The 14,904-nt window shown below is 36.6% G+C and overlaps 1 protein-coding gene across 1 annotated transcript; it reads right to left on the reverse strand.

The window, feature by feature from the left end:
• Positions 1-205: 205 nt before the first annotated feature.
• On the reverse strand, positions 206-14,694 carry LOC104278234 (UDP-glucose:glycoprotein glucosyltransferase 2-like; the record flags this gene model as incomplete). The annotated part of the gene is made up of 5 exons (XM_009875145.1): positions 206-325; positions 1,213-1,363; positions 3,607-3,701; positions 9,922-9,982; positions 14,595-14,694. Coding segments are annotated over 5 exons (527 nt in total), but the record flags the coding sequence as incomplete, so codon positions are not given.
• Positions 14,695-14,904: the final 210 nt, after the last annotated feature.

Raw genomic sequence — 14,904 nt, forward strand, 5'->3', positions numbered from 1 at the left:
AACTGTGCCTAAGTCCACTTCTGGAAATCAAGACTAATAATCACATATGACAAAAGGATTTTCCCTACTGTTAGCAGGTCCACATAGAAAACATGACATTCCAGCATATCATAACAATGAATACAGCATGCATATTTTTAAATAAATTGTTTGTCTACATATTAGTACATACACTACGCAAAAAAATTAAGTTCTCCAAACTTACCAAATTGTATAAATTGCGTCTAATCTGCTGTATAACTCCGGGAAATGCGGGTTTTAGCAGTTCCTGATAGCTTGCAGGCCACGTGCTATAGCTGTGATCCTGTTCTATATTATTAATCCACTATACCAAAAAAGGCAGCCATTTAAAAAACACAAATTAAACATCAAGTAAAAGATGTATGCACAAATAAAGGTATTTTAAAACACATGGAGAGACTGGAAACAGTAAAATGTCTTATCTTCTTTTTTGAAATAGTAACGCAAAATAGTTTCTAAAACAATTTTTTTTTTTCAAAAGGAAAAAAGACGATTTGCATTCTGCATCAGGACGTGAATAAAATCATTTTTTCAAGTGTTAAAACTACTTTCACAATACAGCAGTCATATCACACAGGTGTGTGTAACAGGGTACAACAAACTCATAAGACAAACAGGCAGCAGCACTTTAGACCTTAGAATAACTAATTGATACACAGCCAATTTGTTCTTCTGCTGTTTTCTGTGCAAGCTTAGACAGGGGTGATACAAAGCACACAAGAGTGAAAATTAGTATTTTGGTGCTTTTTCCACTAGCATATAACCTTTTAATGAAAACTATAAATTTTGAAGATGGGATAAAAGCAGTCATTGGAGAATTGGAAACAAAAATATTTAAGTTGCCCAAAACCCACTTTTACTTGTAATGCACTTTTAGTAGTCTTGCATAATAGAAAGATATTATGCAGCTAGATTAATTGCTGTAAAGCCAAGTTCTATAGTTATGAGTACGCAATTATTCTTAGATGCATTCTTTTTTGTTTAAACATTCGACATCTTAAAATTTAAATAAGGTACAGGCTAGAGAAAATCACTCCTAAAATACTGAAGATATATCACCTTCCAAAATATTTAAACTGCTTATCAATACATGGTCTTATGCCTAGTATTTCAGTTACACTATAAAAAAGATAGACTGTCTCATAGATAATATCAAATATGTAATATTTAAATAAATGTTTAATTACTTACTATTATTGAAGGGTGACGAATATCTAGTGCATAATTGTCATTGGTAGGATGTATATGCAACCTCATAAATTTACTCAGGATCTCCTTCTTGATTCCAAGTTCATGAAGGCCATGCATCACTTTTCCTTCCAGTTTAAGAGTCTCTAAGATACTTTTTCAGGAAGACAAAATGCATAATGTCTACGTAGAACGCTCACCATGACATAAAAAGAAAAAAATATTTCAAAGACTATTAACATAAGGACTATTTTCTGTATTAAAATAACTTTTATACTCTCCTGCAGTCAAATGTTTAAAATAAAATCAATTAATAACACTATAAGTCTCCAACTTATTTTAAAGGAGAATTATAGCAGATTATACAAGTCTTTTGTTTATTCATGTTTATTTTATATGAAGGAATTTCATCCATCTCTAGTAAGATGTGGCAGGACAGCAGAGCAGAAGTTTTCCTGCTGCACTGACCTGGCTGAGGCCGAAAGTCAGGTGGGGGGTACCCTAAAAAGAAGTTTTGCAAGTATGTAGAGAAGCGGGCAGCAAGTGATGGAGATGCAGGTGAGCTCTAAGCCTGCATGACAGCAGAACCCTGAAAAGAGCACAGAGGAAACACATCGCTACACCTCTAAAAGACAGATCTTTCCCAGAATATCCACAGGACTCCAGAACATCTGTTGCAATCTGAAAATTCAATATGAGGATAGGAACAAACCTAAAGTACTCAGCAGCAGAACACAGCAGGAAAGATTTTACACAGGCCTGTATTTCTAACTCGCTTCATTTTGAGTTTTAAAGGTTTCTTCTAAAATATACTGAAATGGAACCTAGCACTAGCATTAAAAAGCACTATTAATATTTGCTTCATTACCAGAAAAAGTGCAGGTGGCTCACCAAGTCACCTTCAACCATTTATCATCAGTCCTGGCTAACTGGGAAGGTCCCACTGGAATGGAGGTTAGCAAATGTGACGAGAAGGGCTGTAAGGAGAATCCAGGAACTACCGGTCTGTCAGTCTGACCTTGGTGCCAGGGAAGCTGACGGAGCAGATCACCTTGAGGGCCATCACGAGGCACATACAGGACAACAGGTGATCAGGCCCAGTCAGTCTGGGTTTATGAAAGGTCTATCTTGACTTATCTGATCTCCTTCTACAACCAGGTGAACCACTTAGTGGATGTGGGAAAGGCTGTGGATGTTGTCCACCTGGACTTTACAAAAGCCTTTGATATCATTTCCCACAGCATTCTCCTGGAGAAACTGGCTGCCCACGGCTTGGACAGACATACATTTCACTAGGTGAAAATCTGGCTGGATTGCCAGGCCCAAAGGTTGGTGGTGAATGGAGTTAAATCCAGTTGCACCAGGGGTGGTTTTCGGTTGGATATTAGGTATAAGTTCTTCACTGAAAGGGTTGTCAAATATTGGAACAGGCTGCCCAAGGAAATGATTGAGTCACCATCCCTGCAGGTATTCAAAAGATGTGCAGACATGGTGTTTAGGGCCATGTTTTAGTGATGGAGTTAGTAGTGTCAGGTTAATGGTTGGACTTGATAATCTTAAGGGTCTTTTCCAATCTAAATGATTCTGTTTCTTTGACTCTGCCTCAAAACTCTGGCTGACAAAAAGTTAAGCAAAAATGCTAAACCCAAGAAAGCTTAAGAATCTCCACAAAGGAGAAAAGGAGACATTTTGATTTAAAACCCAGAAAATAAAAACTTGTAGACTTTGACAAATCATAGCAACATGAAAAAAACCCTCAGCCTTAGCAACAGTAAATGCCACTGACAGTTTGCAGACCACCAAAGATGATTTGAAGTAGTGTCCTGCTGTTGACAAGGTACGGAAGAAAAAAAGGGAAAATGTTTCCAGTTTGAGTACTTGCATGCAAGAGGCAAGGCACACCCAAAATAATTACACCATAGTTACACAAATCAGAAAAACACTTCTTACACTAAAAAGCATATTACTTTGGCATTAACAAGACTTATTCTAAAAGGTGACCAGACAGAGACTCACAAGCATGCCAAAAATAACCCAGGGTGTTGTGTATCTAAATTTTATACCTATAAATTTTTTAATTTTAAAGAAATAGGGATATGAAAGCAATTAATTTGCTTTTTATGAAGTGCTTTCTCCTCTTTTTATACATACCATTTTCAAATTAATTTTACACGGTGAGTCGCAAAATTGTAAGCAAATTAGAAAATCCATTCCAAGAGAAAATGCAGTTTTTAGCTACTTACAGAATGTTCATATTCAAAGCAAACCCACAGTATCCTCTCTACTGCAGTACTTCCTAGCCCCCAAAACGCAACAGATGGGATTATCTCTCACCATGATCACAACTTCTCCAGCATTGTTAGTGATTCTGTAATATTCAAACAAAATGTACCATCTTACCTAAAAGGATCATGAAAATCCAGGTCAATATGAAGGCCATTTAGAAATAAACGTGCTTCTCCAGGTTGGATCCCAAGTATGTCATGAAAATGCTAAAAAGTAAAATGTACTGCTAACTTACTTAGGTACGTGCCAACAGTAACACACACGCATCTATATAAAACCAGAACTTTAATTCTGCAAGAGAGACGTATCAAATCTCCTACACATAATTTCTTCTTTTATCTGAGTGTTGGTGGTAAAAATATTGACAACATATTATTACGAGTGCTATTTAACACACTTTCAGTGTACAAATACAAATGAAAATAGCTGATAATTCCCCCCCACAAACTACCCACAGTGTCCCTAGCTGGACAAGGTTGAGACAGGGACACATTCTCAGTGTCTGCCAACAGAAATTCAAAATACACACACATACAGAAATATGGCTTGTAAGTTTTTGAAAAATTACTCTTATATATCCATTCAGCAAAGGGACACCTTATACATGCCCTTCAGGCCTCCAGTGGAAACTAGCTTTCTCAATTCCTTAATATCTTTCACAATTCCAAGTATCGTGTAGTTGCAATTGTTACAGGGAATTAGGAAAGATAGACTAGAAATGTAACAATTTCATCTAAAAAAGGGACTTTGGAAAAAACCACAGAACCAAAAGGGATAGTGTAGCACAGCCGTGCTCTGAAAAGAAGAAAAAATCCACAATAAATGAATGCAAGAGGAAGGAGGTATTTAGGGGATAAAGTACACCTTTTATTCCAGAGGGCTGTGAGACACCACACTGGTCAATCTGTGGTGGCTGCAGCAAGACTCAGTAAGAGGAGCAAGAGCAGGAGTTTATTCCAACTCACCCCACAAGGAGCAAACTTCCCAATCTATCCTAATTCCCAACATAGGAATGGAAAGCACAAAAATATGTAGAAATAAAAGCAAGCTGAGAAAAACATATATTTTTTTTCCCATTTAGCTCCCACTCCCCGAACAAAATAAGTGTGAACAAAAAACGCGCTTTGGACAAAAGCACACTTAGAGCAAGTGATTCAGGCTGTGTGTATTATTTCACTTATAAGCCCATCACTGAGAGGAGCTTATATGAAAGAAAGGAAAGAAAAAATGAGACAACATTTAAACTGATATTATTCCCTTAAAATAGTGTCGTTACTTTCAAACAGTTACATGTAAGCAAACTCAAAGCTAACTGGTTTGTTACATTTTAAGTGCAATTCCATATAAATGAGACAACAGTGCGCTTGAAGCTCCTTGTAACCCGACAGATCGGCGTATTACTCATCAGTCATTGAAAAGGCACCATATTTCTTCGTATACAGAAACATTTTCACAACCCAAAGTAGAATGGAAATATGTAATGACACCTAATATCAACGTATGAAAGGCAAGGCTCTCCATGAAGGAAAAACGCAGCTGTTAAAAGCTTGAGCCTAACAAAGAAGTTTTATGAAGGTCCAAATCCCATCCTTGACCCTGAAAAACAGCTTTGGAAATTCGTAAATTTAATTCATTCCAATGCGTAACCCGAACTTTTGTGGGTTTTTTTTTGTGTGCAGATTTACAAAACTAATAATGCTTGTTATTAAGTATCTAAATACATATACTCAAACTCAGATATAATGTCAAGAATATGGCAGGTTTTAAAGGGATTGCATCCCACTCAGAAATAACTAGAAAGCCTTTCTAAAAAAAATTGTTAGCTATTATGTTTCATGCAAATTTTAGTAGGCCCCCAAAAATGGATGTCAAGTAGGCCTTTCAAAAAATGAGGACCATAAATGCATGTCAGTAAATTTCCTATGGTTGGATAAGGAAAAAGAGATTAATTAGAGTTCTAAATTTTAAAACTTGCTTTATTCCCAATCTTACCTAAATTAGAGAAACTGGAGTGGTTTTTGTATGTCCCAAAACTTGGTACAGAAGAGGAAGGACTTCTGTCTTCTTTATAACTACCTGCTGCTTTAGATTACTCTGGCCCAAATGCAGAGTTTCATACGTATCTTTGTTAAACAGCATATAATCATAAAAAAAACCCCTAGAAGCAGCAGCTGGTTTCTGACATTATTATTTTTCCTACCATAGCTTCACACAGAACTACATGTCCTCCCAAGGTCTCACTCTACACATTCATTCTAAGCAGTCAGAATTCACAGATGCCTGACATTGCCAGGTGGCCTCGCAACAGGTGAAATTTCAGATGATTTTACACACACGGAGTTTGATCCTGAGACACAAGTAAAATGGGCAGAAGGGACAAAAAACATCCAGGCACATGGTGAATCCTCTACACCAGGCAAAGAAGCACCCAAAACCCTAGGAAATTTTTCTGTAGTTAAATCCAGCTTGGATTAATTCTAGTACCAGTGTTGTGCCACCAAGTACTTTGACCGCACAAAAATTGCCCTTAGTGCCGCTTGACCCCAGCAGTGAACATCAGGTGGATCTCAGTCTCAAGAAATCTTACCAGCATCCTTCAGGGCTCTTGTGTAGATCTTGTGAGATCAGCTAGAACAGGTCATCTCCCCAAAGCACTGAAATCAGCATTCAGGACATCTCTTACCACTACTCAAAGCTTACTCGTCATTCCCATAAGCCCTGATACTCATGTAAACACATATACTGCTAAAGACTGCAACTGGCTGATGTAGATTAGAAAAATCCTAATGTGAACTAAAATGAATGCACCAACAATGAAAGAATTATCAGCCACTGAGTATTGAAATGGGAGTCCAGAAGTTTTTCAAGTCCTTCAGTACTGCAGTCAGAAAAGAACTGAGATGAATCAAAGCTGAGCCTTGTTACACAATTCTGATGCCGGGCATTTGATTGTTCAGAAGAGCATCCACCTGTTATAACAACTTCGATGAAAGGAGAATTTAGGCATTCAAGACTAGAATCTAACACTGATAATACAGCATTTTCTTGCTCAACTGTCAGCAAACTATTGCACCGGAGTTGAGAGATGTGTTTAATGAAATTTTATTTTTCCTTTTATCAATAGAAGTTCTTGGTCTATTTCTGTTGTCATTTAACCCCATCCTCAATGAAGCACCACATGGTTGCTTGCTCACACCTCCCATCCCTCTGGTGGCATGGGGAGAAGAATCAATAAAAAAGTAAAACTTGTGGGCTGAGATAGAAACAGTTTAACAACTGAAATAAAACAAAGCAATAAACCACCCAAAATTGTTACTACTACTAATTATTATTATTAATAATAATACAAAAAAGCAAGATAACAAAAAGGAGAAATAAAACCCAAGAAATCCAACCCCCCTGCTATGGGCAGGGACATCCCCCACTAGATCAGGTTGCCCAGAGCCCCATCCAGCCTGGCCTTAAAAACTTCCAGGGATGGGGCTTCCACCACCTCTCTGGGCAACCTGTGCCAGTGTCTCACCACCCTCATGGGGAAGAACTTCTTCCTAATGTCCAATCTGAACCGATCCATCTCTAGTTTTAATCTATCCCCTCTAGTCCTGTCACTACCCGACATCCTAAAAAGCCCCTCACCAGCTTTCTTGTCGGCCCCCTTAAGATACTGGAAGGTCACAATAAGGTCTCCTCGGAGCCTTCTTTTCTGCAGACTGAACAGCCTCAACTCACTCAGTCTCTCTTCATAGGAGAGGTGCTCTAGGTCCCTTCCAACCCTGACAGTTCTATGATTCTATGATTCGATGATTCTGTGATGCACAATGCAGTCACTCACCACCCACTTACTGATGTCCAGCCTGTCCCTGAGCAGCGATCACCCTGCCGGCTAACTCCCACCAGTTTACATACTGGGCATGATGTCCTATGGTATGGAATATGCCTTTGGCTAGTTTGGGTCAGTTGTCCTGGCCATGCTCCCTCCCAGCTTCTTGTGCACAGGAAACTAAAAAATCCTTAACTTAGGATAAGCTCTACGCAGCAACAACTGAAACATGAGTGAGTTGTCAACATTGTTCTCATATTAAATCCAAAACACAGCACTGCACCAGCTACTAGGAAGAAAATTATTGCAGACAAAACCAGGCCAATTTCTTAGCTAGGTATCAATTCATTACACTTAAATCATCACATGCCTTTCAGCTTTTAATACTTTTACTTCCTCCCATTGCATTTCCTATTCAACTTTCATTATCTTGAGAGGGAATCATCTGGTTACACACAGCAGGAGATCATCTCTCTCCTGCTGCTAGATGGAGGTACTGCAGCTCAAGAACGCGTACGCCAATTTCTTGTGCTCTGGCAGGAGTCTCCAGGAAGTTTCCCCACTTCTGTTCAACAGATTTCAGCTTTCAGCTGCCTAAAGGCTGGTAGCCTCAGGTAGGATGTAGTATGAAATCTAAACTTAAGTCTGAAAAGTGCCTAAGGTCCTCTTAGAGTTAATGTATTTAATACAGTCTATGGACTCAGAGGAGTCTGATATCCAAATGTCACTTAAGACACAGTAAGATTTCAGGTTAACTTCTCTTGGCTTGGAAAGTACAAGTCAAATGGAAGGGATGGACAACCCAACGGCCACATCCACCAGACCTGTGTGGCTATCTTGGATAGTCCACGGCATCTCAAACGCAAAAATCCAGGTTTAGGCAATCCAGTTATGCCTCAAAAAGCAACCTCTGAGTGAGCTACATTGTTTTTTGTGTCCATTAACTACATCTTCATTGTTCTAATAGAAGTTTAGATACCCATACAGACGTGCCTAGACGCAGGTATACTCATTTCAAACCAAATCTTCGTTTTCCTAATCCTTATAATCAGTAACAATAACTACTTTAATTCCTGATATACTTTTTTTTTTTTCTTTTTCATTTTGGGGTAGAGGAGTAGTTTTTCATTAAGCAGTTGGTTTTTATTTTTGTGTTAACGGAGCTGCAATTGGAGAAAGACAATGAAAAGACTTCACTAAGAATCAAGGAATGAAAAGACTTCATCAACAATCAAGGAAAATCCTGATACCACTCATATTCTGGAGAAGCTATGAACATCAGAGCTTTGTTTTGCTTTATCCTGACTATATAAAAACAAAGAGATACAGGAAAATGCTATCTCAGTTGTACACAGAAAGCAATGAAGCAGAGTACAGATACTGATTTGCTCCCTTGAGCAACAACTATGGCACTCCTCGCTAGTTCAAGAAACAAGAGGCCTGTGTGATGGTGAGTTCACTTTAAGATCTCTGCGAAAACACAAGAGTCAAATATGTGCCCTGCACCCAAGAAAGCTGAAGGGTTCAGGAAGGTGAACTGCTGGGATATGCGAATTGTATTCTCAATGCACCAGTCCCACAAGCAACCACCTATGGAGAAAAAAACCCCTGTACAACTGTTCGCATAACTGCTTACAAGGACCTAACACTTTGTCACTCTATGAGCAGCAAATGCTCAAGACTGGAAAGCCTCACATTAAATTGGCACATTAAATTCACACATTTATGTGAATTTTTCGCTATGAGGGAGATAACAAGTTCTTTATGAGAAGGCTGCATCAGTGCCAACAGGGACATTGTTCGCTTTCACCATTTTGGAAGGTGGAAGAAACTGGAAAGGCATTCCGCTGGAGGTATTAGTTCTGGCAAAGCAAGAGGAAAATGCTAGAAAGCAGACAAAGAAAAACGATATCTGGAAAAGATGCAAAAGTACAGGAGTGACATAAGTAAGGAACAAAACCCTTACACTACAGTGGTTGGTCAGTCTAAACATTATATGAAAAATATATGTCCTGAAGATCAGCATTATATGAAAAATATATAAAAATAAAACATTATATGAAAAATATATGTCCTGAAGATCAGCATTAAGGATAGCGACACCTCACATGATACGAGGCACAAAAGATGCAGTGCACCAAGAATGAAAATAAAACCACCATCTACCATAAATGATGTTTAAAATAGCTTGCAGAGTAGTTGCATGTATGATTCTGGGGGTGTGGAAAGCTCAAAGCTGACCACAATATAAGCAGCAAGCCTAGATTCAACACCAAAGCTCTAGAATAATTAACTGATAGTATTTTGCTTTCACAGCACACAATTTATGATTGAACATAATACTCCATAAAAATTCCTTGTCCTTGCCTAATTCCATAAAAATCAGAAGAGTGAAGAGAAAAATACTGAGAACAGCAGAAAGTGAAAAATTTGAACTATTTCAATATTGTTTATTTGTTCAATATTGTTCTAAACAAAGGCTGTTTAGAACAATTAGTTCTTTTTTTCTGACAGAAACCATGTGAAATTTGCTATGCTAATAAAAAACTCCAAAAAGCGGTAATAGACAGTAACTCAAATGTCTACTTGAAGAAATAAAAACAAACCTTCTGATTTTTTTCTATTTCATCTCGCATTTTCTTGTCTACAGGCACTCTGGTCAGCGATCTGTAAAAATAAAATATTGGTTTCACTCATCCACTGCATTTCTAAAAATGTATTAAATAATGTGATATATGTACTTCAATACCATACCAATCCACCATAACTGAAGAATGCTGTAAATGAGACTTGAAAAGAAGAGTAATGCTGTGTCACAATTATTTTATTTGCAAAACAAATATTTTGTTCTGTGTTACTCTAGTAAATGCTGGCTCCAAATTTATGCTAGCTTTTGCTGAAGTAATATTATCAGCATATTTTTTAGTACTCTCAAACTTTCCACTTCTTTTTTTGCTGGAAAATAGCATGTCTATTATAAAAAAGTTGTTGGATAATCTGAATTATTACCTAAATAAACATCATATTTGTATGTTCTAGCTTAATGCTACTAACTTGATGCTGTTTAACACTACAGCACAGACAGCCAAGGACACAACTTGGTGTTTTGGCCAAAAGCAAAGAAAATATGCAAAGAATGACCACACTAAAACTGTCTGAGATAAGAAAAGAGATTTACAGATTGAGACACTTTAAAATGTTCAGTGTTCACAGACAGTGAAAACTTTAATTTTTTTTAGTCATTCTACCTTCAGAAGATAATCAATTGGCTTGTCTTCTCTATCTTTCAAGAATGTTACGGAAGACTATTTTAACTTCCTCTGTCAGAGTGTATTGTATGTGAGGTTTATAATTACAAGGCTATCATAAAACACTCTCAGAGAGTATTTAGTATCTCCACGTTCTAAGAAACCCTCAGTCGTATTAGCCTAAACCTGCTTCTCCCAATAAATACTCTAGTTGCCTATGTAAATATTTTTTCCAAAACATGATTGCCCATGTTTTAGCAAATCTGTATGGGACTTTAAGAAAAGCTGGAGTCATCCCTGAAAATTAACTAAAAAAACTGAGAATGATCCTACTAAGCCAACATCAATACTTATGGATAATAAAGCAGTTATTCAGTAATATAAATCCTTACCTCCTCCCCCTCAAGAAACTGATTTAGAATAGATCTTGCTAGTAAACAGTATGTCAGAAATAAGACATAAAATCAGTTTACTTGAAACAGATATTCAAGATTTCCAGGCGATCAAAGAGACTATCTGAGAAGTGCAAACAATGTTATTTCCAAGCTTATAAAGACCACCCAGTTCATCACAGCTAAATACCCTTTTTTCCATTCGCTCTCTCTAAATATTCTGACATCTTATTTTTGTCATTGGGAATCCCTTCCGGGCCATGGGATGAAAGGGTGACAGAAGAGCAAGAAAGAGCTGAATTTATGCCAGCCCGCCCGCCCTCGGCGGGCTTTCCTTGGCTCAAACCGAGGAAGGCGATTCCAGCCGTGATGCCAAAGGCAGCGCTAAAAAGCAGCCAACAGAGTCCAAACACATCATCAGTAGTTACTGGAGGATGAGCTTCATAGCTGCTTATTATTGTTGAGCTAATCTAAACTCTTTCTTGTAGAGCTTTTAAAATCATACTGCCAGGTACTCCCCTATGCACATAAAGAATGTAGTAAGTGTATTTGATACTGTGCAAACGTGTCTTATGCTGTGTTGCTTTCAGCGTTCACTAGTTTTGGAATAAAAATTGAGAACAGAAAGCAAGAAACCATAAATATTTTGTTGAAAAAGAAACATTGCTGATTAAGATTTAAAAAAAAATAAAAGCAACTGTAAGTATAAAGAAAAGAATATCTGCAGCCAAATTTAAATTTAGAGAAATGGAGGAGAAAGATTTGGAAAAAAACCTATCAAGTCAGAAGTCTTGAAAGCTGACTATGTAGAACACTCATTTCAAGGACGTTTTACCAGCAACAGACATAACTTAGGAACACTACAGAACTTTTCTCATTAAAAGAACACTAGTGATTGATGGGAATTATTACTGAGATTTTACTTAGTCAACAAGCAAAACAGCCACTTAACAGAAGGAGTCCACAGCAAGGTGGAAAATTAATGTGTGGCAATATTACCACAACTATTATTCTGACTTCGTAGAGATAATTTTAGAGAGTCCTGAAGTAAAAAATAATTCAGGGTGAAAAAAAGCTCTGTTTTTATCTTGCAAAACTCAACATAAATAGCAGTAGGGCCTCCACCTCTCGCAATCAATGCTTCATTCTGCACACACAGGTGACACAAACTCCACAGATAAAAAGAATAACCTAAATCTTTCCAAATAGCTCAGAGCAGTAAGGCAGAAACATAAAAAATGAACATGAAAATAAAAAAAGTGAAAAGGAGAAGACAAAGCTGGCCCAACATTAACATGGGAGTAAAGTACTTAGCAGCAACAGGTAAGCTTTATTGATAGCTTTTTTGGCAGTAAGAAAGGATGACATTAATGATTCTTCATAAACCAGCTCCTTGTCTACACACAGGAGTTGATGATGCGGGATTTTAGCAGGATTTTAAGGAGAAAATGTGACGGTTGATCCCCGAGAGGCATACCCTCAGAATCTGAGGTAACAAGTGCAAAAGCACCTGGGAAAGTGATCTGCTCATTTTGAGCTCTGCACATTTGTAAAACTTGTTCACAGCTTCATTAAGTTTTTTACGTATGAGTCACAAAAGAGAAACGCTTCACTGTCTGAAAGTAACTGGACACTACTTATCATTCGACATTATCCAGGAATGTCCTCGTATGACCTTAAGGTTGTAATATTTTCTATGATATAATTTTCCACATCTTTATTCTTTCCGTGAAGAAATGCAGCTATGTTGTACTGCATATCACAGGAAAAAAGGAAACATTTCACATGTTCATAATGGTAACATTCAGGAATGATAAATGAACAGCAAGAAGCAGTATCGTAATTCTTATTACTGCACCCTTAAATAACAGATAATTATAACGTGTGTACACAAAACAAAATGAATTATCAAAATGTGGCTATGACGTGTCAGTTGTTACACTGCCTACATCTGATGACATTTTGTACAATCTACCTCAGACTAACCTTTTCAACTGGAAATACTGAGACACAAAAATGCAGGTTATAAACTAGAAAATCAAAGACATTTCCAGAGGAATGCTGTATTCATATTCATATGGCCTAAGGAATCCCTCCATTTTTAAGCAACATACACTATTTATTTTTTATTTTCATAGCTATAGTTCTAAAGTTTTTATACAGCCTTTTCAAAACATAACAAAACTTACATAACTAAAAAGTAGTTGTTTTCATATTTTAAACAATTATAAGATACTACTATTATAACGATCAGTTATCTATCTGAATTGATCAAATAATTTAATTTCCTGTTTCTTCTAGTTGTTGTGTTTCCTAAACTAGTATTTCTGACAGAGCAGGTTAAGCATGATTAGATTATTAAAGGAAATCTATTCTGTGTACTCTTCCACAATGCTTCTTTCATTTAAGTTTATTGTCAATACAGACCTACTAACTAAATTATTTACATATTTGTAATCTCTCCTGTTAAAAATAACATGCTAGATTAGCATTTTAGAATAAATCATACATGACAGGAATTGCAACTTTTAATAATTCTAAAGTGTTTTTATACTTTTACCCATAAAAACAAAATGTTTGAAGAGTTGCTCTAATGCTCTAGGACTCTAATGCCACAAATACATGTCAGGAGTTGTAGTGGGATGTAATAACTTAACGACTTTTTAAATCAGTGATTTAAATGTCACCTGCCATACTTTGAAATTACTTTTTCTTGTCCTTTAAAGAACAGAACTGGCCTTGCAGGTCAACATTAGGTACATTTCCACTATCTTCTAATAGAAAGCTGCATTTTCTGATTGTTGATGTAAATGCAATCTTGTACATCACTATTTCGTAATAATTACGTTTCCAGCATTTTAAAAGTTATTTTTAAAATCTTGAAACAAGATGTTACCAAGGTAGTTTTTCCACTACAGTGTAGATTTTCTCTAACAGAAAATCAGAGATAACAATGAAACACTGCGATGATTAAATAAGAATTGTAAAATGTAAAAGCACAGAGTTAAGAATCCTATTAAGTAACATATTTACTGTAGTTTTTCAAGTAAATATTGCTAATATGATTAGACAAAGAACTTTAAAAAGAAAAGTATTTCTCAATTATGATACAATTGGCTTCCGGAAAGAGCAATTTTTAATATTAATACAGAGAACGCTATTATTAATTTATTTAATATTTATCTTGATCTTCTATTAAGTAATCTCTTATGGGAGACAGATCTTCCCCAGTAAGAACATTAATATAGTGTAGCCAGGGCCCAATCTTGTCAGCAATGTTGTGCTTAGGACCAGAGTGGGTGGATCCCCTACAAAATTTAGTAATGAATTTTGCCTCTTCCTGCTGTGAATAGATCTGCTATTAATTTAACAGAGTTTTCCACCTGGGAAAATATCATTCCAGTAAAAGCTGGGAGGACTGGGCATTCCACCATAAGTGCATCAGACAGGAAACATTTAAGAGACCAATCATGAATTCTCCCAGGAGTTATTTTCTACTCAATGAAATTTCCTGAAATTCTTTTAGCAAGGTGTAAAACATGAGTATCTGACAGCAAAATTTGGATATAAACCTGTATCACATTAAATTCAAATGCAAATGTAGAAAGAGTATTTTAAAAGGAAGCTTAAGTATCATACCTGGCTCTTATTGGGAAGTTTTGAGATATGTCTTTCATTAGCTTTAAAGCATCATAAACAGGGGTAGACATAATTCGAGCAGCTGCTTGAAAACTAAGATCTGGGAAAGGAAAAAAAAGAATAATCACTGGAAATATCACTCTCAATCAATACTACCTACAATCAGAGAACTGTTCCATGCACACATTCTCTCTATTAACTTTTTTTACGTTTCACTTATACATTTTAAAAGATGATGAAGTCACATTATTAAGGTCGAAAAGACGGGTACTCAAAAGTTGGAAATACCAAAATCAGGCTTTCCTACAGA

The sequence above is a fragment of the Apaloderma vittatum genome, unplaced genomic scaffold, assembly GCF_000703405.1.
Source record: "Apaloderma vittatum isolate BGI_N311 unplaced genomic scaffold, ASM70340v1 scaffold13098, whole genome shotgun sequence".
Lineage (NCBI taxonomy): Eukaryota > Metazoa > Chordata > Aves > Trogoniformes > Trogonidae > Apaloderma > Apaloderma vittatum.